This window comes from Arabidopsis lyrata, assembly GCF_000004255.2.
Source record: "Arabidopsis lyrata subsp. lyrata unplaced genomic scaffold ARALYscaffold_22, whole genome shotgun sequence".
NCBI classification, from domain to species: Eukaryota; Viridiplantae; Streptophyta; class Magnoliopsida; order Brassicales; family Brassicaceae; genus Arabidopsis; species Arabidopsis lyrata.
Genome location: NW_003302535.1, coordinates 55,908 through 77,967, shown reverse-complemented (window position 1 = coordinate 77,967; position 22,060 = coordinate 55,908). Strand labels below are relative to the sequence as shown.

The following is a 22,060-nucleotide window of genomic DNA, read 5'->3' as shown; positions in this document are numbered from 1 at the left end:
ACTAGTGTGAAGGTTCTCACATTGTAGTATTGCTAGATATAATGGAGGATCCTCTCTCGACATGGTATATGTAAGGACTTTGTTGCAACACAATCTCATTCAGATTATCAATAAGAGTATTAGTATTAGTAAACACTCTTTTATTTTTCATTCTGCAATGTTTTTGAGGTAGATGAAGCTCAAGAGAGATGTACTCGTCCGATAGCTATAAGTCTAATTTTGTTTCTTATTGTTTCAGGTTCAAATATTCTAGAGAAGAGGTTATATCTCTCATGACCACCATTGTCATCTGTAAAACAGAGAACGAATCCAGATTCCTCAGGTTTCTTCTTGAAAATTTGGAGACAACACTTATCATTGTCTAGATTGCTAAAACTAGATTCACTCAATGGCTAGCTAAATCTTCTTGTATTTTGCTTTCATAAATACTTCTTTGTCTATATCAGCTTTGGTAACTTTAAGAAGCTAGATGGGGGCAGAAGAAGACCGTGTTATTTCTCGTAGAAAGCATAAACACCTTACTTCCAAGTTTGTTTTCTTACCTCTACCAAATCTTACAGCTCAAGTTTGAATATCAGTGCTTAAAGTTTTCACAGTAACTCTTCATTGTCTTTGAAGCTTGCAGTCTTCTTACAGCTATTGCAATGGGATTTTGGAATTTCCACTACAGAAAAGCTAAGTGTTCTTGTCTCTTTATTATAAGTCTTCTCCGCTATCGAAAATTTTCTCAGCATCACATATATTTTCACTGACATCATTCATCACACAAACATACAACATAGAAAAAATTTAGAACACAGACATCTGTCACGAGAAAATACAAAACAACAAAACCATAATCCCAAAAAAAAAAAAATACAAACACACACACGAAATTTACCACAAATGTCACGAATACAAAATCATAAACTCAAACAAAATGATACACAAGCATAACCACACGTACACAGATATATACACGAAACACCAAAACCACAATCCTAATCAAAACGTACTCAATAACAAGTTCAACAAATTCTGGATGCAAAAATTTGGAGTACGAGTCATGTTTTTCTCTCTTTAGTTTTGTCATGATATGTGGTCTTGGTACGTTTCTTTAACTTGCTGAGATAATATTGCTCTCTCTTGATAGCTCTCTGTCTGTATTGTTTTAGATTCTTATAGAAGCCGGATGGGCTGAACAAGATCGTGTTATTTGCTTGCAGAAAGCCAGAACACATAGTTTTCCAAGTATGTTTTTGCTCATTTACCAAATCTTACAGCTCAAAGTTGAATATCAGTGCAGATAGGAATATTGGTTTGAAATTTGTGCTTAATCACATATCATTTGTTACAGTCTGATTAAGCAGTTGCTGCGAGAGAGTGGCTTAAGGGATGCGAGTAAAGCTCAGGAGGAAGTTTTCCCTGTACCATTCGATCGTAAGATCATATTTTCTTTTACATTTATTCTTTTGTAAATTTGTCTTTTATGACATTTTTCCCTTTGTAAATTTAGTTGTTCACATAATTTGTATTATTTGTTTTGCTTTCTTATCGTTAATTTAATATTATTTTTCGTTTCTCTAGTTCATAATTTTCGAATTTTATAATGTAATAAACAAGTTGTAATAATTTAACAAAATATCAATGGTAACGCAGAACGATCGATTCTTTCGTCCTTTTAATTGATTATTTTCAAATTATGATTGCGTTAAGGCCGAAATCCAACAAACTTGGGCCAATTCAAAGCAGGCCCATCCCAAAAGTTACTTATTTCTACTCTAGCCCAAACGAAAAAACTACTACTTGTAAGGACCAATTTCACTCGAATCATCTGACAATTTGTTATCCGAAACAAACGATAATTCATAGACTTGGAGATTAATCATCCAAAAAAAAAACAAACATCAAAAAAGAATGAGTGGAAACCAAATAAAAGTTGTTTTGTGGTTTGTTATTTTATTCGAAAAAGACTAATAAATAAAGAAGAACTTAGAAGTTGAAGGAACTGGAATTCCTCTTGCATTCAAACAGCGAATCCATGAAGAGATGACATTTGCTTAGATTATTCCCTTCAACATTCAAGCACTGCAACATCATCAAGAATAAACAAATTAAGCAAACTATTTTGCAAATGATTCATAATTAAGGAAGATTCCATCAAAAAGATAATAAGTAGTACTAAATGATGGATTATGGGAGTCTTACGTCTTGAAATGCATTATAGCTAATGCCGCATGTTTCAGAGTAATCCTTGAGTTTTTCGTTATCATCCTTGGCAGAAACCAAAGCAACTTCTTTCACTTTTTCTGGTAATACAATTTCTCGTCTAATGGTTCGAGGACCAAAAATTAATTCAGCATATCTGTGTCCCAACGCATTTCCAAACCCCCAACGAAAACCTAGTTTCCCCAAGAGATTAACAATATTAAAAATAAATAGATCAAATGCAAAGATACTTTAGAGAATTGTCCTTAAGATTATACCACCAGCTATGGATGACCTAAAGCTTTCAAAGTAGAATCTACTATGAGTAGTCTCAACTTTTTCAGGAGGAGGTGCTTTCTCATCTTTAGCTTTAGCTGCATATAAATTAAACATTACAGATCATAATATATACTGTAAAATTTCTATAATTTTGATTTTATTCAATGTCACTTAGAAGTGTTTTTCTTACTAGGCTTAGGAGACGATTTCTTGAGAAATTTCGGCCATCTTGATCCAGTTGAATATGATCTTCTTCCTCCTGCATCCAAATGGTATAATCGAATTACTCAAAAATTAATAACTAATTAAGGACCAGCAAAAATTAGGGATTCTTAAAAAAGAATTAGGGTTAACTCTCAAATGTGTGTTTTTAGTGGGACTATAGGCCAAATAAAAAATCTCCGATTCAATCAAAAAAAAAAAAAAAAAAAAGAGAGAGAGAGAAATAGAGGTACAAAATTGAAACACAAAGGCCACAGATCTTAACAAAACAGAGCGAAATTGTAGAAAAGCAGGAACCCTAGAACTGAAGGATTGCAAAATTAAGAACAACTTTGGAAACGAAATGATTCTGAAAACTTACCACCAGAGCTTCTGCGTCCCATTGTGAATCTGTATAAAATGATAGGTTTTTGGAAATGTTGCTTTCGTATATAGGTCTATTATGCTTGAACCCCACGCCCTCAGAATCGGAGATGTTGTTTTATTAATTTATCGTATAAATATAATCATGGGATTAGAATAACCAAAAAGAAAAACAAATCAGGGGATATAAGAAAACGTTTATATTTTCCACAATACATTTTTATTTCTGATTTTTATTTTTCTATATTTCATTATTGTCAGGTTTTTTTTTTCCTTTTCTCCTAATACTTTTATTAGTTTTAAACTCTCTTAATGTTTTTATTAATTTGTTGTCATCACCACTTTATTTGCTGACTATTACTATATATTGCTAAAAAAATTTAAAATACTTTCTTTTATTTAATAAAAGATCTTGTGTGACACATAGCCTAATGTTATTGATTGAGCATTTAACTCCCACTTATCTTAATTTTATTCATTTCATGATTTGGCAAGAAATTTGTGTAAATATATATCTCATATCTTCTACTATCTTGTGTTGAGATTATGTCCACGTCTTGTCTTAGTTTATTCTATATATAAATTAAGCCATCTTTTTACTTCTATTAGAACATGAACTCATCTGCCTCAATACAAAAAAAACGAGTACTACTAGAAGAGTTTAGAAAAAGCATGGATAATGAGAAAGGGACAATTTCGGATTTAACGACGAGACAAAGGAAGCCTCTTGGTTGGAAAGCGATGCCTTATATCATAGGTATGTATAATCACTGCCCATATTATAGATCATTGTTTTTGTAAATATGAGATGCGGCTTATTATATTGATGATGTAGGGAATGAGACATTGGAGAGGCTTGCGACATTCGGATTGATGGCCAATTTCATGGTGTATATGGTAAGAGAGTATCATATGGACCAAGTTCAAGCTGCCACTCTAATCAACACTTGGTCTGCTCTCACCAACTTTGCTCCTATCATCGGAGCTTTCATCTCCGACTCATACGCCGGAAAATTTAATACCATTGTCTTCGGTTCCATCGCTGAGTTGTTGGTAATCTTTTTTTACTTGTTTTCCGTAAAACAGTTTTCTGATATTTTAATTGATGTGAGTTTTCATGTGACATGTCGTCATATGATCTTAATTGTTTGTTACTTTGTTTACGGTTGCGTTTGCTTTAACATTTCTTGTGTATTATGTCAAATGAACCCAACTTTTTAGCATTTTTTAAAAGAAAACCAGCATTTGGTTTTATACATATACTCTTTGCAATAAAAAATATTTTATGAAAAACTAAAATTTAGTTTTTACATATAAATGAAAATTTGTTTTTTTTTTTTTCTTTTTCACATGTAAATGCAAACACAAACACATAAATTAAAGTTGAATCAATTATGGATTTGCCATTTTTTGTGATGGCATTTGTGGATTTTGTCCTTTTTTGAATAGTTTATGGATTTTGCCCTTTTTCAGGCTACGGAAACATGCGTTTTATTCGTTATGTTTGGGTTTAGTCGGTTGTGGTTGTTCTTAGGGTTTAGTATTTTGTATAAACTACGTATTTTTACCAAAAAAAATCCGAAATACGTACATTTTTAAGTGTTAGAAAATGGCAAATCCATAAGATTTTTGCAAAAATGGCATTTTCAAAAGATTTTGGTAAAAAAGGGCAAAATGAACAATAATCCCATTAAAGTTTGATACAAATGAGGCCATTCTTTTGTTTGGAAAGTTACAAGAGTTTGTTTTTTTTTTTTTTTTGGTATCAATGTTAAGTAACGTGACAAGAGTTAAATCTTCAACAGGGCATGTTGATGTTGACTTTCACGTCTCTGATCCCTAATCTACAACCACCACCTTGCACTGCCGATCAAATCACTGGAAAATGTATTCGCTATAGCAATTCGCAGTTATACGTTTTACTCTCAGGACTCTTCTTGTTATCAGTCGGAACAGGAGGAATCCGCTCATGCAGTGTTCCTTTCAGTCTCGATCAGTTCGATGATTCGACTGAAGAAGGAAGAGAAGGAAGTAGAAGCTTCTTTAGCTGGTACTATACCACTCATACAATCGTGCAGTTAGTTTCAATGACACTAGTGTTGTACGTACAGAACAACATCAGTTGGGCCATTGGATTCGCTATCCCGACCGTTCTCAATTTGTTTGCGCTTCTTCTGCTTTTTGTGGGAACTCGGTTTTATGTCTTTGTCAAACCCGAAGGAAGTGTGTTCTCTGGAATTTTTAAGGTTCTTGTGGCTGCTTATAAGAAACGCAATGTACGGTTTCCTTCTGGGATTGACTATTATCGACCCTTACTAGAGACAGATTTACAATCAAATAAACTCGTACTCACTGATCAATTCAGGTAAAATATAATTATGCTCTCACTCCGTTTCTCCATTTCAAATTATGTTGTTTTCAACATTGTTATTTTAAAAAGTGTCGTTTTGAATTCCAATTTAAATTTGGTATAAGCACCTAATTTAACTTCAAGTAAACAAGAAATAGTACTAATAGTTAACTTGTTGTAGACTGACAAAAAAAAAAAGTTAACTTGTTTTTGCTGGGGTATAAAAGAATTTCTAACATGAATCTTAATTATCATGAAAATGTCAATATAGAAGATAGTTTTTAAAGTTTTTTGGGTGAAAGTATAGGTAATAAGTATAGAGATAAAATCTAATAAGATACTTATAATGAAATGGAGATAATTATCGTTGTAGGTCAATATGCCACTTAATGTGGTTACTAAGTTTTTCTTTTATGGTTGGTTCCAGATTTTTGAACAAAGCTGTGATAGTGATGAACAACGATGAAGCTGAAAACGAGGAATGGAGAATTTGCACAGTGAGACAGATAGAGGACATGAAGTCTATAATCAGCATTATTCCAATATTTGTTTCGAGCATTATTGGATTTTTGGCTATGAACCAACAACAAACTTTTACAGTTTCACAAGCACTAAAAATGGACCTCCAATTTCCAGGCACTTCTTACCTAATCCCTCCTGCTTCTATAACCGTCATATCATTATTAACCATAGGCATATGGCTTCCCTTCTATGAAACCGTTTTGGTCCGACACATTGAAAACATTACAAAACAAGAAGGAGGCATCTCGTTACTTCAAAAAGTCGGCATTGGGAATATTCTCTCCATCTCGACGATGTTCATATCGGGTATCGTGGAGCGAAAGAGAAGAGATTTATCTCTTACTGGGGTAAACATATCGGTTTTCTGGCTAACCCCGCAACAAGTACTAATGGGATTTTATCAAGTCTTCACCATTGTTGGTCTCACCGAGTTCTTCAACAAACAAGTTCCAATCAACATGAGAAGCATAGGGAACTCGTTGCTTTACTTAGGTTTGTCTCTAGCCAGTTACCTAAGCAGTGCGATGGTAAGCATTGTTCATAGTCTGACTGCTCGCGGAAGACGACAGAGTTGGCTAACGGATGATATTGACACAAGCAAGTTGGATTATTTCTATTACTTTATTGCCGCTTTAAGCACTCTTAATCTCATCTTCTTCTTCTGGTGTGCTCGAAGGTATCGTTATAGAAACTATAGTGATGAACAACGATGAAGCTGGAAATGAGGAGTCGAAAATCACCACATTTTTAAAATTATAATTAGTTTGACATTTTTTAAAACTTCAGATTTTTTTTTTTTTTTTCAGTTACATGTTGTAAGAAGAAAAACTCTAATTGTATGGTCTTGTAAATAAAATTAGATGTACTCGCGAAAGTGACAACTTTGAAAGTCTTTGATTATATGAGCACCACTTGTATTATGGACCACGACATTTTAGTAACTCAAAATGATTATGACATAAGTACATGATGTAAAATTAGAAATCCAAGAAAATTATAAGATCACATTTGCGAAAATTTTCAACTTCAATTTTATTTATTTATTTTATATTTCTAAATTCAATTTTCTTAAAAATCGTTCTTAATCCTTTTTTTTTTTGGTTGTATATTTCCTAGTTTCACTACCAAATTTTTTCTTCAATTTGCAGTAAAAGAAATTCGGTGTATGCAATGAAACTTGAAAGAAATTCTTTCCCGAATATTAAAAGTTTAAAATCGTAAGTTTTTTTCCTTTATTTTTTTCCAAAATATTTTGTCCATTATTATTATAATAATAACAATCTTATTCAAGAATACGTCTACAAATATACTAACGGAGTAGCTACTAGCTAGTCCAAATTTTCGTATTTCTTTTCAAGTAAAATTTTTGACTTTGGGTGATGTTAATATAAGTCGTCCATTCGTATTAACCAAAAATGAAATAAAACCATTACTTCAATAATTGGAGTACCGACTATTAATCGACAGCAACAAAAGATTGTGGACTATTCAAAACTTGGTGGGCAGTTTGATCAACCCTATGTGTTGTTTATCCTCACAGCTCACATGCGTATGTTTCTAACTCTAATTTCGTTCATCAGTTACTAATACTATAAATACCACATATCAGAAATTAAAAAAGAACTTGCAAGTGAAAACTATAACTATAACATTAACTTGTAATATTTACAAAATACATTACAAACGATCAGTTAGTTACAAATAACAAGAAACAAAAATTTCAAAAGTCTTCCTTCTACAAAACCTTTCCAGTCACATGTTTCTTGCCAGCTCTTTTGATAAAGATCAGCATGAAAAGACCCACGGAAAATAACAAATGAAACAGTGACCGTTAAAATTCTACAAGGCGTGTAAATTATTCTAACAGAGTAACCATTCAAAATCGAAGCAAAATGTCATAACAATATTATTATGATGTGATCAGTGTATTTAATGTAAATTGAAATTAATCATAAGAGTACAAATTAAATGTGAATGCATATACGATGGTCCACCGATCCTTGTCATGGTCTTGTACACACTTGAAACAGAATACAAGTCAACGAAGGTGTCTTATTGATATTGCTCTTACTTCTTTCTTAGGCATATAGCTCTTGCCTTCTGAAAGTTATAGAATATTCTCCCTTTTATAGAATCTTCAACTTTCAAACGAATATTAACAGAATCTTTAATTTTTTTAATGTGTCTTAAATGAATTCATTAGAAACTTGAAGACATGCATCTCACTCTGAAAACAAGTCTCTTGAATCTAGTGTGTAATATAAATATAAAACCCTGTATATATATTTTTTTGAATAACTAAGAGGTTTTAGGTTTCGATCCGTACATCTTTTCAAGCGTTATAAACCAGAGTATTTTATATGATTTTATACCAAGTATCACTAGATTCAGCTATTTCTAGGCTTTGCTAAAACTCTAAATTTTTATTTGCTTTGGACTCTATATTTATCAGACTCGATATGATGTTGAGATACCACTTATTTTATCAACTCAAAATAAAGAAAAAATCCTATAGAAGCTTAACAGAAGGTTGACGAGTTTCGACTGTATATATGTACATCAAAATCAACAGCTTCAGTTCAACTTCTTTTGTACTAAAAAATTGATCCATCTTTTAACCAACCTTAATAGATCCTGTGAGAGAAATAGAATAGTTTTTGTAAAAAAACATCACTACCAAAAATGATAAAAGTATATATATTTGTAGGTGCAAGTATTTTCCTATAACATACTGTAGATAGTAATATAAGAAATGATTAATAATTATGTTTCTTTCAGCAGCGTCAAAAATGTATTCCCACATTTAACATGCTTTAGTTAGTAATTATGGTATACTTTATAATAAGATATTATATAAAATATCTCTTAGTATAACCATATGCAGTCGGTAGATATGATCCTATCAAATACAAAATAGGAAAAGGTGACCTTTCTAAGAGTTGGAGTTATCTATCAAACTCCATATACATTTTTCGATATTCGATCATGACCATTAAAATGCATATACTTGATAGTGACCCGCACCACACAGCTCAGCATATTGAGACAGATTATTAAAAGCGGTCCAAACCTTAGGCACCCAGTCCACGGTTCATATCGTTTGACCATTGAGAATGGTGAAGAGAGACGCATGTTGATAAGATGATCGAACGGTGTAGAAGATATGACCATAAGATCGAACGGTGATATGGTATTGGATTCCACGTAAAGGTCCAAACAAAAATAAAATAAAGAAGAAAAGACAAGGCGTGTTTGCGTAGAAATCTTATGGCTCGCGCATGCGACAGTGTTAGGCACTTGCATTTGCCTAAAAGGCGATAAAAGCCTACCTCATCTTTTCGTATTTCTCTTATCTGTTTCTGTCTTCACTCACCGATTTTATGTTTGTGTTCAATTTGAATTTTACAAGTTTAGTTGGACAGGTGGACTTATTAATCTTTCCTTCGTATCTTATGAAGATTTTTCACTGTTTCTATATATAATATATATATTACATGCATAAATATTGTTTTGCACACTAAAAATACTGATGCCATTATGCTAATGTTTTTGAAATTTATGTGGATTGATGTTTTTACTACGATAAAACAATGCAAATTTTGATGTAGTATTGAATTCTAATTTCGAGTTAAAAGATATCTAGAAACGGAATTTAAGTCTCAACTCAACATTAGCTACGAGTTAATAGAATTAGTTTCTATTTTGTGATATGCCATTTTTTTTTTTGGTATGAGCCTCCAAAGTTTCAAGGCCAGCTCTATATGTGTACTATTGTTTCAAACTTTATTATTTTGTTGATATATGTTTCTTTGTTTGATTGCAAACCATAATAGTTTAAGGTACATCTTAGAATGCGAATATTTCTTTTGAGCAATATATTGATTGTGTTGGTGTGTAGGTTTTGAGTTTTATTTAGTTGTTTACCTATTGAACGACGCTCAACAAGCGATTGTGTGACAAGATGACATATTGGAAGTTTCAAGTCTTGCGTCTTGTGTGAATTGCATAAAGAAGTAAAATAAATTCTACTCTTATTAATTACAGTAAAACTTCTATAAATTAATAATATCAGGACTGAAAAATTCTACTGATTTATAGAGGTATTAATTTATCAAATCATTAATATATAGAGATATTTTACTAATTTTGCAATTTCTTAAAAACATTATATCTGAAAAACTATTTTTTTCTTTATAATCAATATTTTTTTTAAAACAAATTACAAATAGAAAAAAAAATATTAAGATTAAAAAATAACACAAACTTTTTAGATGTAGTAAAAAATTAGATTTAAAATCTACCAAGAATTAATACAAATTTAAGAAAAGCAAACAATATTAGATTCATATTTCACTAAATATTTTACATATAATATATATATTGATAAATTTATACAATTATTAATTTATGATATTGATGGGACCATATGTTTACATAACATTTTTTAAAAAAATATTAATTAATTTATCTATTTGTGTTATTTTTTACACTGATCCCAACTCGGGACGAGAATAATTTATTAATTTATAGAGGCTATAAATTTATCAAATATTGATTTATAAAGGTTTTACTGTATTTAAAACAGATTTTTAACTTCGAAAAATCTATCTCCACTGAATCAAAATCATATAAATTTGATAAATATCTATATCTTTTTCTTTTTTGTCAATAATAATAATAATAATAATAATAAAGTTCTAAATTTTAAGATTTTTTTTTCAGGAAGTCAACTGAAGGATTAACATAAAATATCGATCCAATCTTGCTTCCTTTAAGAAAAGAAAAGAAAATATGCTTTAAAGAAAATAAAATCTGGCTTATTTATGAGATATCATATTATTTATAGGTAAAATTAGAGGTCCTATTGAGACCCATCATACCATAGTGTGACCGACAACACACATAAAACCGCGTGAACAGCAAAATTATCATCCATCAAACCCTTAACATCGTATTTTAACGTACTAAATGTATGAAACATGGAAGGTTCACAATACGTGGAACAAAAACAAAAATATTACGTACGGTGTAAGGAAAAAAAAAAAAAAAAACATAGCACTAAAATAGTTTTCTTTTTCCGCTTCCGACTTCTCACGTGGAGGCTACTAGTGGCGAACGTCATTCAAATTTTACCCACACCCACCATATAATATCTACTCACTCCCTTATATATATATACACACATCCACAAATAATTCACTACACCCAAAAAAGCTTCTAACAGAGAGAAAGTGTGTATGTTGTGCCCACTCCGCATTTATCAATCATATCATGTGTGTTACCTTGATTGCAAAAAAGTGAGAATATATTCTCACAACATTAAATCCACCCCAAAATCGAAGTGAGTATATTACGAGTTTAGTAATATCTTAGAGATGGTTTTGGAGGATAGAAAGGACGGTTCTTTGCCACGACCGTCCGGTAGTTTCTCGAAATCGTCACCGTCGGAGTTGGATGTTGTTGATCAGTACAATCGGAAAAGTTCGCCGGAATCAATTTTGGGTGCCGAGAAGGTAGAGAAAAAGCCTGGAGGATGGAGAGCCGTCTCGTTCATTTTAGGTATTTAATTTATTTTTAGGCGTATAATTGTTGTAGTTAACCTAATCATTGACCTTTCCTCAGTTTAGCTAAAATTTTTTGTTAATCTCCATAGTTGGATATATAGTTCAAAACCAGTGAATATAATATCATTGACAGACGGAATTGGCCGTTTGCTTAAATCCTTGCACATAATAGGCAGGAAAAAAAAAGGAGCGTTTATTCGTTTCGACTCGATCAAAAATTAAATTTTTTTTTGTCAATCAAAACTATAAAATATAGGTAAAAATAAATCATTCATCAATGTTTGTGTTTGTTTTTTCTGAAGCATTGATTTATATCATATTTTATTCTCGTAACCGTCGGTCCAACATGTTTGACACTCGTCCATGCTGACGAGTTTATAACAGAAACGGAAAAAAATGTAAATTATCTTTTAGCAAAAATGTGTACTTTCATTTTAAATGATTTTTAAAGTAATAATATTTAGAGATACTTATCCTCTAATTAATCAATGATTAATATTTTTAATGATGATAATTACTTTAAAATGGAATATTATTGATATTCTTCCATAGAGGGAGTATTTGTCGATTTATTTGCTGATAATATTTTGTAATAAAATGGGTTGAAATAGGAAATGAGACGCTGGAGAGGCTGGGATCGATAGGGTTGTTGGCAAACTTCATGGTTTATCTAACCAAAGTGTTTCACTTAGAACAAGTCGACGCAGCAAATGTCATCAACATCTGGTCTGGTTTCACCAATCTCACTCCTCTCGTCGGAGCGTATATCTCAGACACTTACGTTGGCCGCTTCAAGACCATCGCTTTCGCCTCATTCGCCACTCTGCTAGTACGTATAATATTTATCTCTTAAATATTGAAAATTTTAGTCTAATCTTTTAATAAAAGAAAACTTTAGTCTAGTGTGTGTCTACAAAACACACACTTACGTACGTAGTACTAGTAGTATTTACTTTATATGTTCATAACACCTCAAATCCGCAACTATTCGCGGCCTAGTGCTTTAGCGTCCACTGTTTGAATAGTTCCATCCACCCAAAAACGTAACAACTCTAAATAGAAACTTATATTAATACTCACTCAATTTACGTGTTTTTGTGTGTGTGGCGAAGATACATGATACTTGGCACATAATTTCACCCGGCACGTGGACATGATCAGAAAATATGTAAAGACAAATTTGATTTAATATAGATATATATATATATATGTATATATATAAATATATATGATACAATATTAACACTTTATATAATATATTTCTACCTATTATGTTACTCTTTTTTATTTATTGATCAAAAGCTATTAAATTACTTTTGTATCTTACGAAAACGCATGAACTTATTATAGAGGGACCACGCTATCGTGGACGATAAGGTCGGTCTATAATGTGAATCATAAGAACAAAAGAATTTGATAGTACACTTATTGCTGTCGGTATTTACCTTGAACTCACTTTATATATCATCCAAAAAAATGGTAAGAGAACCATACTCACATAAACAGCTTTGGTTGATTGATGAAACATTTTCCAATAAAGGAGTTACGTATTATAACGTGCGTTCTGTTTTAGAGATAAAGAGATGTGCGAGGAAAAGGAAGAGATACGCAAGTGGTCGATATAGATTATGGACAATGAGATTGTCCAATAATTGAGTATTTGAGTTTCTTGATGATTTAGCTAGCTAGTTGAAAGAGGTTTTAGATTTGGTCAGTATCACAGTGACGTTACGTATATAATGATAGTTACTTTTTTAGTGTCTCTTTCATATATTCACATTATTATGATCGCATCCAACTTGTTGATTTCTCTATACACTTTTTTGTCTTTTTCGTAATTAATTACTTAAACGTTAATAAGGAACTTAAACTGTTACAACTGCTCATATTACTAAATTAGGGTTACAACAGAAATTAATGATATTAGGTTCGACGTCATTGTCAGTTTCACCTAATCAAGGCAACATCACTTTTCAATCATATGAAGTCAAACCTAATTAAGACTATTGTAAACATTATTAATTATTTCTTTGTATTTGATCGCATTCTTTCTGTCAGTTGCTTATCTCTTGTTTTATCTCTCTTCTCTCTTCTTTCTCTCAAATTTGTTTAGACCATTTTCTTCTTAATTATCCCCACACTATTGTTTGTCTTTTTTTGAAATATTAATTAACAATTATCCAATTCAACTTCAAGTTATAAAATCACTACCAATGAAGAATCGGTTACAAAATGAATAATGACTGATTATAATAACAATGACAACATGCAGGGACTAATAACAATTACACTCACAGCATCGCTTCCTCAACTCCACCCAGCATCATGCAACAGCCAGGACCCACTCAGTTGCGGCGGTCCGAATAAGCTCCAGTTCGGAGTTTTGCTATTGGGACTCTGTTTCCTCTCCGTAGGGAGTGGAGGAATACGACCATGTAGCATCCCTTTTGGGGTTGATCAGTTTGACCAACGAACTGAGGATGGGGCTAAAGGAGTGGCCAGTTTCTTCAACTGGTATTACCTGACTTTCACTGTGGTTCTGATCATTACACAGACCGTAATTGTGTATATCCAGGACCAAGTCAGTTGGATCATCGGTTTTAGTATCCCTACCGGACTCATGGCTCTTGCGGTGGTTATGTTTTTTGCCGGAATGAAGCGTTATGTCTACGTTAAACCTGAAGGGAGTATATTCTCTGGGATCGCTCAAGTTATCGTGGCAGCTCGTAAGAAGCGAAAGCTGAAAGTCCCTGCAGAAGATGATGGCACTGTGAACTATTACGACCCAGCCATAAAATCTAGCGTGTTGTCCAAGTTACACCGCAGTAACCAATTCAGGTACTTTAATTTATATACGTTTTTTTTCCTTATTACATTCGAGGACATTTTTATTATGTGCAACAGAATCACCGAATATGGCCCTGAGTTTTTAGTACATGATCTAGAAATAGTTTGAGACAACACTGATTACATCATTTTGTTTTAATCTATAGTCTAACTGAAATTGCATAATATGATAGGTTTCTTGACAAAGCCGCGGTGATTATAGAAGGTGATCTAACACCCGAGGGAGCTCCCGCGGACAAGTGGCGGTTATGCAGCGTCCAAGAAGTGGAAGAAGTGAAGTGTTTGATCCGAATTGTTCCTGTTTGGTCGGCCGGAATAATCTCACTCGCGGCCATGACAACACAAGGCACTTTCACAGTCTCTCAAGCTTTGAAAATGGAACGACACTTAGGTCCTCATTTCGAGATTCCAGCTGGTTCACTCTCCGTTATCTCTCTCCTCACAATCGGCATCTTTCTACCCTTTTACGACCGCGTTTTTGTCCCATTCATGCGGCGAATCACTGGCCATAAATCCGGAATCACACTCCTCCAACGGATAGGAACAGGGATCATTTTCGCGATCTTTTCTATGATCGTTGCGGGCATTGTGGAGCGCATGAGACGCATACGCTCCATCAATGCTGGAGATCCAACCGGAATGACTCCAATGTCAGTGTTTTGGCTTTCACCGCAGCTAATTCTAATGGGACTATGTGAAGCATTCAATATTATCGGACAAATAGAGTTCTTCAACAGTCAGTTTCCGGAGCACATGAGAAGCATTGCTAATTCTCTCTTCTCTTTATCGTTCGCCGGTTCGAGCTACCTTAGTAGTTTGCTTGTGACTGTCGTTCATAAATTCTCTGGTGGGCATGATCGTCCGGATTGGCTAAACAAGAATCTCAACGCGGGAAAATTAGATTACTTCTATTATCTGATTGCGATTATGGGTGTGGTTAATCTGGTTTACTTTTGGTATTGTGCTCGGGGGTACCGGTACAAGGTCGGTTTACAGATTGAAGACTTTGAGGAGGACAAGTCCTCCGATGATGTTGAGATGACTTCAAAGAAATCGATGAAATGATTTAGTAGACTGGCCTTAGGAACAACAAGAAAATTATCGAGGTTGTTTGAATGGTTACTATGACAATGTATATCTATCATAATATATAAGAACTAGAATATATAATAAAACTTTACTTTTCATTATGTACAAGTATATTAGATAGTTCGGCGTTTTACAAGTTGCTTTGTCGTCTTTTATAACTCAACTGGATCGGAAGAACTTCAAAATCGTAATAACTTTATCTAACTACATTAGCTTTGGTATTGGCGTCGAGTTGATTGACCGAAAATGTGTTTTTTATTTACGTTTCTATGTTTTTATCTTTCGATTCCATTGCATAAGTATATGGTCTTTGATTATATTCCTAAAAATATTTCATTTTTACCTTCTTAGCATAAAAAAAAAAAAGTACTAGATAGTTTACAGTTTTGTCTAGTTTTTTTAACTTTGTCATCATACTCTCTACCTGGAATCCTAAAAACAACTCTAACAAGTACATCTAAAATCTTAAAACTAATCAAATTAGATGGATTGCATTTGGAATTGTAGCATACACTATGTTATGACATGATAGAACTATATAGTTTAATTGATCATTTCTAAGGAGGATCACGTCATCCTTTATCGATTACGGACTGTAAATGATAAATTGATAACCCAACTATTTTGAGGAAAAAAAAAAAAAAAACTACTACTATTATCATAATTAGACTTCTAGAACAACAAATCCAAAACATATTTGACATGAAGCAAAAGAATCTACTGTTTTATTTGTGTCTGCATCTTTGCCACATGTTATTCCATCATTCATTTAACCTACATTGAATTCCGTTTTAACATTTGCCACTCAATTAATTAATATATGGGGGTTCGACAAAAAAAAAAAAAAAAAAAAGGGTTTGTATGCTTTTTTACTTTTGGCTAATAAATAGAAAATCCAAAAGAAGCTTTCATACAAAATCAACTAATAAAATGAAAAGTTATAAGGGAATCATATATTGTGAAAGATTTGGAATCCATTTTTCACGGCTGTAAAAAAGTCAAACACTTTTGCTGTCAGCCTGTCACCATTGTCGTCTCCCTTATTACGAGTACGAAGAAGTAACTCACACTTACAAAAAATAATACTCCCTCCGTTCCGTTTTAGTTGTCGTTTAAGGTTTTTTAACACAAATTAAGAAAAACATTAAATTTTCTGTTTTATCCTTTATTAATATATTTTATAAAAAAATTCATTGGCCAAAACATTAAAACATTAGAGATAAAACTGAAATTTTTACCAAACATTTGCATTGAAAACCTAAAACGACAACTATTATGAAACAAAATTTAAATCATAAAACGACAACTAAACTGAAACGGAAGGAGTAGAACTTTTGATGCACTTTGGGAATATAAAATATATATCACTTAGCGCCATGTATTAGTATCAGGTTGAATTTAATTGTAGGGATGCATAATCAGCCGATAAATAAAGAGAAGAAAAACAAATTATATCCTAGACTTAAAACAAACAAAACAATATAGTAAAACGTTCAATACAATTCCAAATATATTCAATATATCTGATATAATTCATGCGATTAATTTTTGTTTTTTTGGTGAAATGATTCATGCGATTCATTTAGTGTAATCAACATTTGAACCGATCAGCAAAACTGGTAAGCGTATTTGGAATTCACTTTGGAGCCTTCACGAACTGATTCTAGACAACTTGATCTTAAAGTTGGACTTTATATCTTCTTAAAGTGGGTTTGCATGAAACTTTCCGCTTACTTCATATACTAGCTTTGCGCTACAACTTAGAGCCAATAGAAAATGTAGTGTTAAAATTGGTTACGAATTACGGCTACATGGTCCACACCAGAGAATATTTGACGTTATAAAGGCCAACTCTTCCGCTCTCCTTATGCTCAAAGTAAGAGCTTCTACTCAAAACCATTTGCTTCTTTCTGATTAGAGAGAGAGACACACACAATGGGTGCTAACGTTTCTTCTCCAGAGCAGAGATTTCAGGTGACCAACTTCCGTTCAAGGAAGCCATGGACACCTCAACCTGAGATTTATCCTTTCAATGTCAACAGTCCTCGTATTGTGGAGATCAAGAACATGAATCAGTGGAAATCTCGGCTCAACGCTCTTAATGACACCAACAGGCTGGTAAATTAATTACTTAAAGCGCTTTCTAATCTTACTAAAGCCATTTTTTTTAGGTTATTTTTCGACAATGTTAATATGAGTGTTCGAACCGGGGTTCTTCTAATCATATTCGAGAGATTAATACGGGTTAAGATAACACATTAATTTATTTGAACTATGAACTCAAAACAAAAATGAATAATTAGCTTGGTCCATGTCCATTATGATCCAAGTCACACACCCTCATGAAATTATGACTTTTCTGACTCATCTCAGACCAAAGCTCACTCTAAAGTCGAAACATATCCTTTTTGGCTTATCATATTTGAGTCAAATTTAGGCTATGATACTATGTTAATTTTAATAGGTTTTCGACTTAAAAATCAGTTGAGTAGATTTATCTATATACCAATTTACCCTATGTCGTCTCATCTTATTTCCAATGTGAAAATCTTAACATAGTGAAACTGAAATTTCTCTTAGGTTTAATTCAAAAACACCTAAATGAACATTCGATTTCATGTATATATATATATATATAGCTGGTGATTGAGTTTACAGCCAAATGGTGTGGACCATGTAAATCCCTTGAACCAGAGCTTGAAGAGTTGGCAGCTAAGTACACCGATGCTGAGTTTGTGAAGATTGATGTCGATGTATTAATGGTAATAACTAATCAATCTCTTTTAATTTCCTTCATCTTATTTCTCAAAGTCTAAAGAAAATAAAGAAAAGGTTTCAACAAAATTTGTGTTTGCATTTGAGTTATAAAATAGTGTTCGGTTGATGTACAGAGCGTATGGATGGAGTACAACCTTAACACTTTGCCTGCGATTGTATTCATGAAAAGAGGAAGAGAAGTAGACAGGGTTGTGGGTGTGAAGGTTGATGAGGTAGAGAGGAAACTCCACAAATATACACAATCCTTCTTCTAGAAAGGGAAGTTTTCAATTACTTAACATGCCAAACAAAACTCCTCATCACCTTATGCCAAGAATATATATAGTTGCTACTATGTATAAATAAATGTTTGAACGACGATTCAACAAAATTAATAAAACGTGTTTGTGATGTAAAGGAATTGGATGTTGGATTTGCTATGTACCATATATAAATTTATGATCAGTGATTTGTATGGATTATTAATCTTTCTTTCATTTTTTTCTCAAATACCCTTAATTATACACATGCATAAAACATTATAGTTTTTATAATCGAGACACTCCAAACCAAAACTCGAGACTATAAAATTTGTGAAAAAAACAGCGTGTATTTTTTGTCACAAATTTTTTTTCTTAGTAAACTAGCGTCTTGAATCGAGTTAAGCTTACTTGTAGAGGTTTGTTTATGAATTAAGTATCAAGTTTTCATGGGAAAATGGAGATCTGTTTTCTTTTATTTTGATGGTAAACAAGCTCTTCACCAGTAACACTTTAGTAGAAGAATAATTTAGTAACACATTCTATCAAAGTGGAAGAGTTGGTGAAGACTTGCGCAATGATTAGGTTACACTTCAATAATTAAAAAAAAAAATTATAACACAAATTAATTCTTGATGGCGAATTCACATAAAAAATGGGAGGGTGAAACTTAAATGCTTCGTTTACAAAATAAGCTTATGTACAAAAAAAAATGAAAGATTACATCAATCCACAATAACAGTCTATCTAAATTTTCTCTGATTAATTTAACACTCTTATATAATGGAAACAAGGACCAAACTCTCAATCTTGAGCCTCTAATACTTCGACCACTGCTAATAATAATACAATCGAAACAAAGGGAAACCACACAGCTTGCCGTTTAAGAAGTACCTGAGGGTACTAGAACGACATGCATTGTTCCACTATTTGGTGGAAGTTGCAAACGAAGAGGAAACAGCTTGCCGTTTAAAGGATTGCGTGTACACACCACAACATCATACATGCTAGTCTCTTCTTGCAACGCCTGCGTCAACTGTTCCACGCTATTTCCATTGAAATTCAAAGCGTATCCAACGGCTGATTCTTCCTCCACGTGTCCTTCTTCGTCCGCGATATGGTAGTAAATAATCCTCCCTTCAGATTTCGGCGGCGGCACGGTCAACTAGTCAAACCAAAACCAAGAAAATGTTAAGACGATAATCTTGAAAAAATCAGAAAGATATTTTCGTAATTTACAGTTTAATAAATATTTTGGACATGAAATGGATATTCTAAAAATATCTAAAGAAACAATATTTTATCATCCATCCATTCCCCTACTAGATATCTAAAAATTTTGATCCGCTTCATTCCAAAATTTTTAGATATTTTAGATTTTTTTTTTATATTATTTTGATTTTTAATTTCCGCCAGATAAATGTTCAAAAATAAGTGAAACAGTGTAACGGATCAATTATTAATACCTCTTCTTCGGATTTTTCTGAAAATGTTCTAGAAACCGGAGAATACGAGTACGACGGTCTCCTATGTGGCGGCGGAGTTGTCACCGGAACTGGAGCTGGAGCTGGAGCTGGAGCCGGAGTGGCCGTTCCCACCAAAATCTCAACCACATCAACATCCCACAAGAAGGAGTCTGATACATGAGGAGTGTCATGCGTGACAGAGTTACGCCACGGAGGAAGTCCACCGTTAGCTCGAAGCAAGTTGCCGTATCTCGTCTTGAGCTTCATTTTGGAACCTTCTCTCGCCGGTTCCCACTCAACGGACGAGTCGAGTCGAGCCGGTTTAGACAAGACCACTTTACGTCCAGTGGCGCCGAGCAAGAACCGTTCGTTTGAGGCAGTGAGGTAATTACCGTAACAGCTCCTCAAACGGATTACTTCAAAGGAACCTCGAACCGGCTCGACGGTCCATCTAGCTCTCTTGTCGGAACCATTCCTGTCTTGTGTCACCGTTTCCTCGTCTTCGTCCGCCGTTAGATACTTATCATGGACATTACGCATCCTTACGGCTTTAGCTTGATTGAAAAACTCCATTTGCTAATAACTCTAGCTACTACTAATTCCTTTTTGGCGAAGCTTAAAAAGTTTTTATTTCACGAGACAAAATTAATGTGAAATGTGATGTTTGGTGTTGTATTTATTATAGGAGACTAAGTCCAAAGCGGTGCGCCGTGACGTGGACCTTTTTCAACCGATAATTTTGAATTCATCCAAATATTATATGATATAGCCATGTGATGAAACGATTTTAGCCACTAGGCATGGAAAAGTCGTGCTTAATTGACGTGTTTCACCAAATTTTGTTTTCCACGTCAGCATCATATAGATATCGATAAATAATTCGATTTTCATCCTTTTAGTCTTTTACGTGTGTTTTCCATTCTTTCCCGTTGTAACTTGTGTAACCTAAAGAAAAGAAGAGTATCAATTAAGGTATCATGTCACTCTATATGTGCCACGTATACATTACCTTTTCTTCCTACGCTGGAATCAGAGAAGATAAAAAGTGAATGTTGTAACTTGTAAGTAAATGAAACGTACGATGTTTGTTAACAAAGTAAATAGAAAAATTTGTTATCCAAAAGAATATAGGTGATGAATGGTGAATACCCGTGAATAAATGAAGAAGAAATGTAAAATGTATTTGCCCGTAAAAAACAACGAGAGATGAGAGTGACGAGTGTGGGACTAATACCAACTTTTGCTAGTGTACGTTACTCTTGCTTACGTATAGGGTCGTTGGCACGGGCTGGACTAGTTGCATTTGAGCCCAATCCACTTTTTAACACAATCTGCTTTGAGACAGCTTTCTTTCGTATTTAATTTAAAAATTTGAACTCTGATGATCTTGATTTTGATCAATTAACCAAGAAAACATTAAGGAAATCAAATCGGATGTTTCAGGATAGTTTCTCTATGATTTAAAATTATACATATGCAACTTCATTAATAAACTAAAATAAGCCATCCAAAGTTTATGCACATTAATTTTAAAATAAATTAGAACGATATCAATTCAAATGTCTTTTTTGGAAAAAATGTATTCAACCACAAAAACCTTGTTTATGCATCATTTGGTAAAAGCTTACATCAACTCGAATGTTATCTTGATGTTACATGTGGAAAAAAAAGAATACGAAGTTATTTGGATAGACTGCCTAAATTCATACACTAACGCCTAACACAACAACTAAATAGCCATACATTAACTAACTAAGAAAAACCTTAATGTCATAATCTCACTAATTATAACAATGAAAAAAACGTTCAAATAAATCAACGTCGATTAGCAATAGTTTACAGATAGTTTCAACTTTCAACTAGTACATTTTGTGTGTTTTTAAATTAATTTGTTAACTTTCTTGGTAATTTAATTTGTATATTATTTTGCATTGAATATGCTTTAATGCTTTATAAACATATTTGTACAATGGCAAAAAAAATTTTGTACCATACTTGGCTTCTTGCTCTACTTGAAAAACATTGAAACCCATCTCGTTTTGGTTGGGGATTTCTATTCGGTATGATCTTTTGTACCATACCTGGCTCCTTGCTCTACTTAATTCATTTTGCTTGTTTGTGACATCATTTTTTCTATATATCAAATCCAAACCT

The 22,060-nt window shown here is 33.0% G+C and overlaps 5 protein-coding genes and 1 long non-coding RNA gene across 9 annotated transcripts; 4 read left to right on the top strand and 2 right to left on the bottom strand.

Moving 5' to 3' along the window:
• LOC110226806 lies at positions 1-1,565 on the top strand. Of its 3 annotated transcripts, none has more exons than XR_002330719.1 (5): positions 1-70; positions 239-322; positions 447-528; positions 626-1,230; positions 1,337-1,565. It is a non-coding gene; the product is annotated as an uncharacterized LOC110226806 (long non-coding RNA). The 3 variants fall into 3 exon arrangements; XR_002330718.1 differs by having other exon boundaries at positions 619-1,230; XR_002330720.1 differs by having other exon boundaries at positions 597-1,230.
• Positions 1,566-1,779: 214 nt separating this feature from the next.
• On the bottom strand, positions 1,780-3,165 carry LOC9299191. Of its 2 annotated transcripts, none has more exons than XM_021019523.1 (5): positions 3,050-3,165; positions 2,657-2,725; positions 2,469-2,561; positions 2,188-2,381; positions 1,780-2,067 (listed from the first exon to the last, which is right to left on the bottom strand). In XM_021019523.1, exons 1-5 carry the CDS (start codon positions 3,069-3,071, stop codon positions 1,972-1,974), a joined length of 474 nt encoding a protein of 157 aa, XP_020875182.1. In that variant the 5' UTR covers positions 3,072-3,165; the 3' UTR covers positions 1,780-1,971. The 2 variants fall into 2 exon arrangements, with proteins under 2 accessions (XP_020875182.1, XP_002863107.1); XM_002863061.2 differs by having other exon boundaries at positions 2,466-2,561; positions 3,050-3,163.
• A 429-nt stretch (positions 3,166-3,594) lies between these two features.
• LOC9299190 (putative protein NRT1/ PTR FAMILY 2.14) lies at positions 3,595-6,850 on the top strand. Its single transcript, XM_002863068.2, has 4 exons — positions 3,595-3,808; positions 3,887-4,104; positions 4,857-5,416; positions 5,829-6,850. The coding sequence occupies exons 1-4, from the start codon at positions 3,664-3,666 to the stop codon at positions 6,634-6,636; spliced, it is 1,731 nt and encodes a 576-aa protein (XP_002863114.2). The 5' UTR covers positions 3,595-3,663; the 3' UTR covers positions 6,637-6,850.
• Positions 6,851-10,881: 4,031 nt separating this feature from the next.
• On the top strand, positions 10,882-15,556 carry LOC9299189 (protein NRT1/ PTR FAMILY 2.13). The gene is made up of 4 exons (XM_021019559.1): positions 10,882-11,482; positions 12,099-12,316; positions 13,760-14,325; positions 14,508-15,556. The coding sequence occupies exons 1-4, from the start codon at positions 11,299-11,301 to the stop codon at positions 15,397-15,399; spliced, it is 1,860 nt and encodes a 619-aa protein (XP_020875218.1). The 5' UTR covers positions 10,882-11,298; the 3' UTR covers positions 15,400-15,556.
• Positions 15,557-17,062: 1,506 nt separating this feature from the next.
• Positions 17,063-18,682, top strand: LOC9299183 (thioredoxin H8). Its single transcript, XM_002863066.2, has 3 exons — positions 17,063-17,541; positions 18,063-18,185; positions 18,315-18,682. Exons 1-3 carry the CDS (start codon positions 17,359-17,361, stop codon positions 18,453-18,455), a joined length of 447 nt encoding a protein of 148 aa, XP_002863112.1. The 5' UTR covers positions 17,063-17,358; the 3' UTR covers positions 18,456-18,682.
• A 387-nt stretch (positions 18,683-19,069) lies between these two features.
• On the bottom strand, positions 19,070-20,629 carry LOC9299182. The gene is made up of 2 exons (XM_002863060.2): positions 19,907-20,629; positions 19,070-19,605 (listed from the first exon to the last, which is right to left on the bottom strand). Exons 1-2 carry the CDS (start codon positions 20,477-20,479, stop codon positions 19,324-19,326), a joined length of 855 nt encoding a protein of 284 aa, XP_002863106.1. The 5' UTR covers positions 20,480-20,629; the 3' UTR covers positions 19,070-19,323.
• Positions 20,630-22,060: the final 1,431 nt, after the last annotated feature.

Coding starts and splice junctions, on each gene's coding strand:
- LOC9299190 (XM_002863068.2), top strand. CDS start 3,664: ATGAACTCATCTGCCTCAATACAAAAAAAACGAGTACTACTAGAAGAG. Junction 4,105..4,856: donor GTTCCATCGCTGAGTTGTTG/GTAATCTTTTTT, acceptor AATCTTCAACAG/GGCATGTTGATGTTGACTTT. Junction 5,417..5,828: donor GTACTCACTGATCAATTCAG/GTAAAATATAAT, acceptor GGTTGGTTCCAG/ATTTTTGAACAAAGCTGTGA.
- LOC9299182 (XM_002863060.2), bottom strand. CDS start 20,479: ATGGAGTTTTTCAATCAAGCTAAAGCCGTAAGGATGCGTAATGTCCAT. Junction 19,606..19,906: donor CAGAAAAATCCGAAGAAGAG/GTATTAATAATT, acceptor TGGTTTGACTAG/TTGACCGTGCCGCCGCCGAA.
- LOC9299183 (XM_002863066.2), top strand. CDS start 17,359: ATGGGTGCTAACGTTTCTTCTCCAGAGCAGAGATTTCAGGTGACCAAC. Junction 17,542..18,062: donor TTAATGACACCAACAGGCTG/GTAAATTAATTA, acceptor ATATATATATAG/CTGGTGATTGAGTTTACAGC. Junction 18,186..18,314: donor TTGATGTCGATGTATTAATG/GTAATAACTAAT, acceptor GTTGATGTACAG/AGCGTATGGATGGAGTACAA.
- LOC9299191 (XM_002863061.2), bottom strand. CDS start 3,071: ATGGGACGCAGAAGCTCTGGTG. Junction 2,562..2,656: donor GAAATCGTCTCCTAAGCCTA/GTAAGAAAAACA, acceptor ATTTATATGCAG/CTAAAGCTAAAGATGAGAAA. Junction 2,068..2,187: donor GCTATAATGCATTTCAAGAC/GTAAGACTCCCA, acceptor ATGATGTTGCAG/TGCTTGAATGTTGAAGGGAA.
- LOC9299189 (XM_021019559.1), top strand. CDS start 11,299: ATGGTTTTGGAGGATAGAAAGGACGGTTCTTTGCCACGACCGTCCGGT. Junction 11,483..12,098: donor AGCCGTCTCGTTCATTTTAG/GTATTTAATTTA, acceptor GGGTTGAAATAG/GAAATGAGACGCTGGAGAGG. Junction 14,326..14,507: donor CACCGCAGTAACCAATTCAG/GTACTTTAATTT, acceptor ATAATATGATAG/GTTTCTTGACAAAGCCGCGG.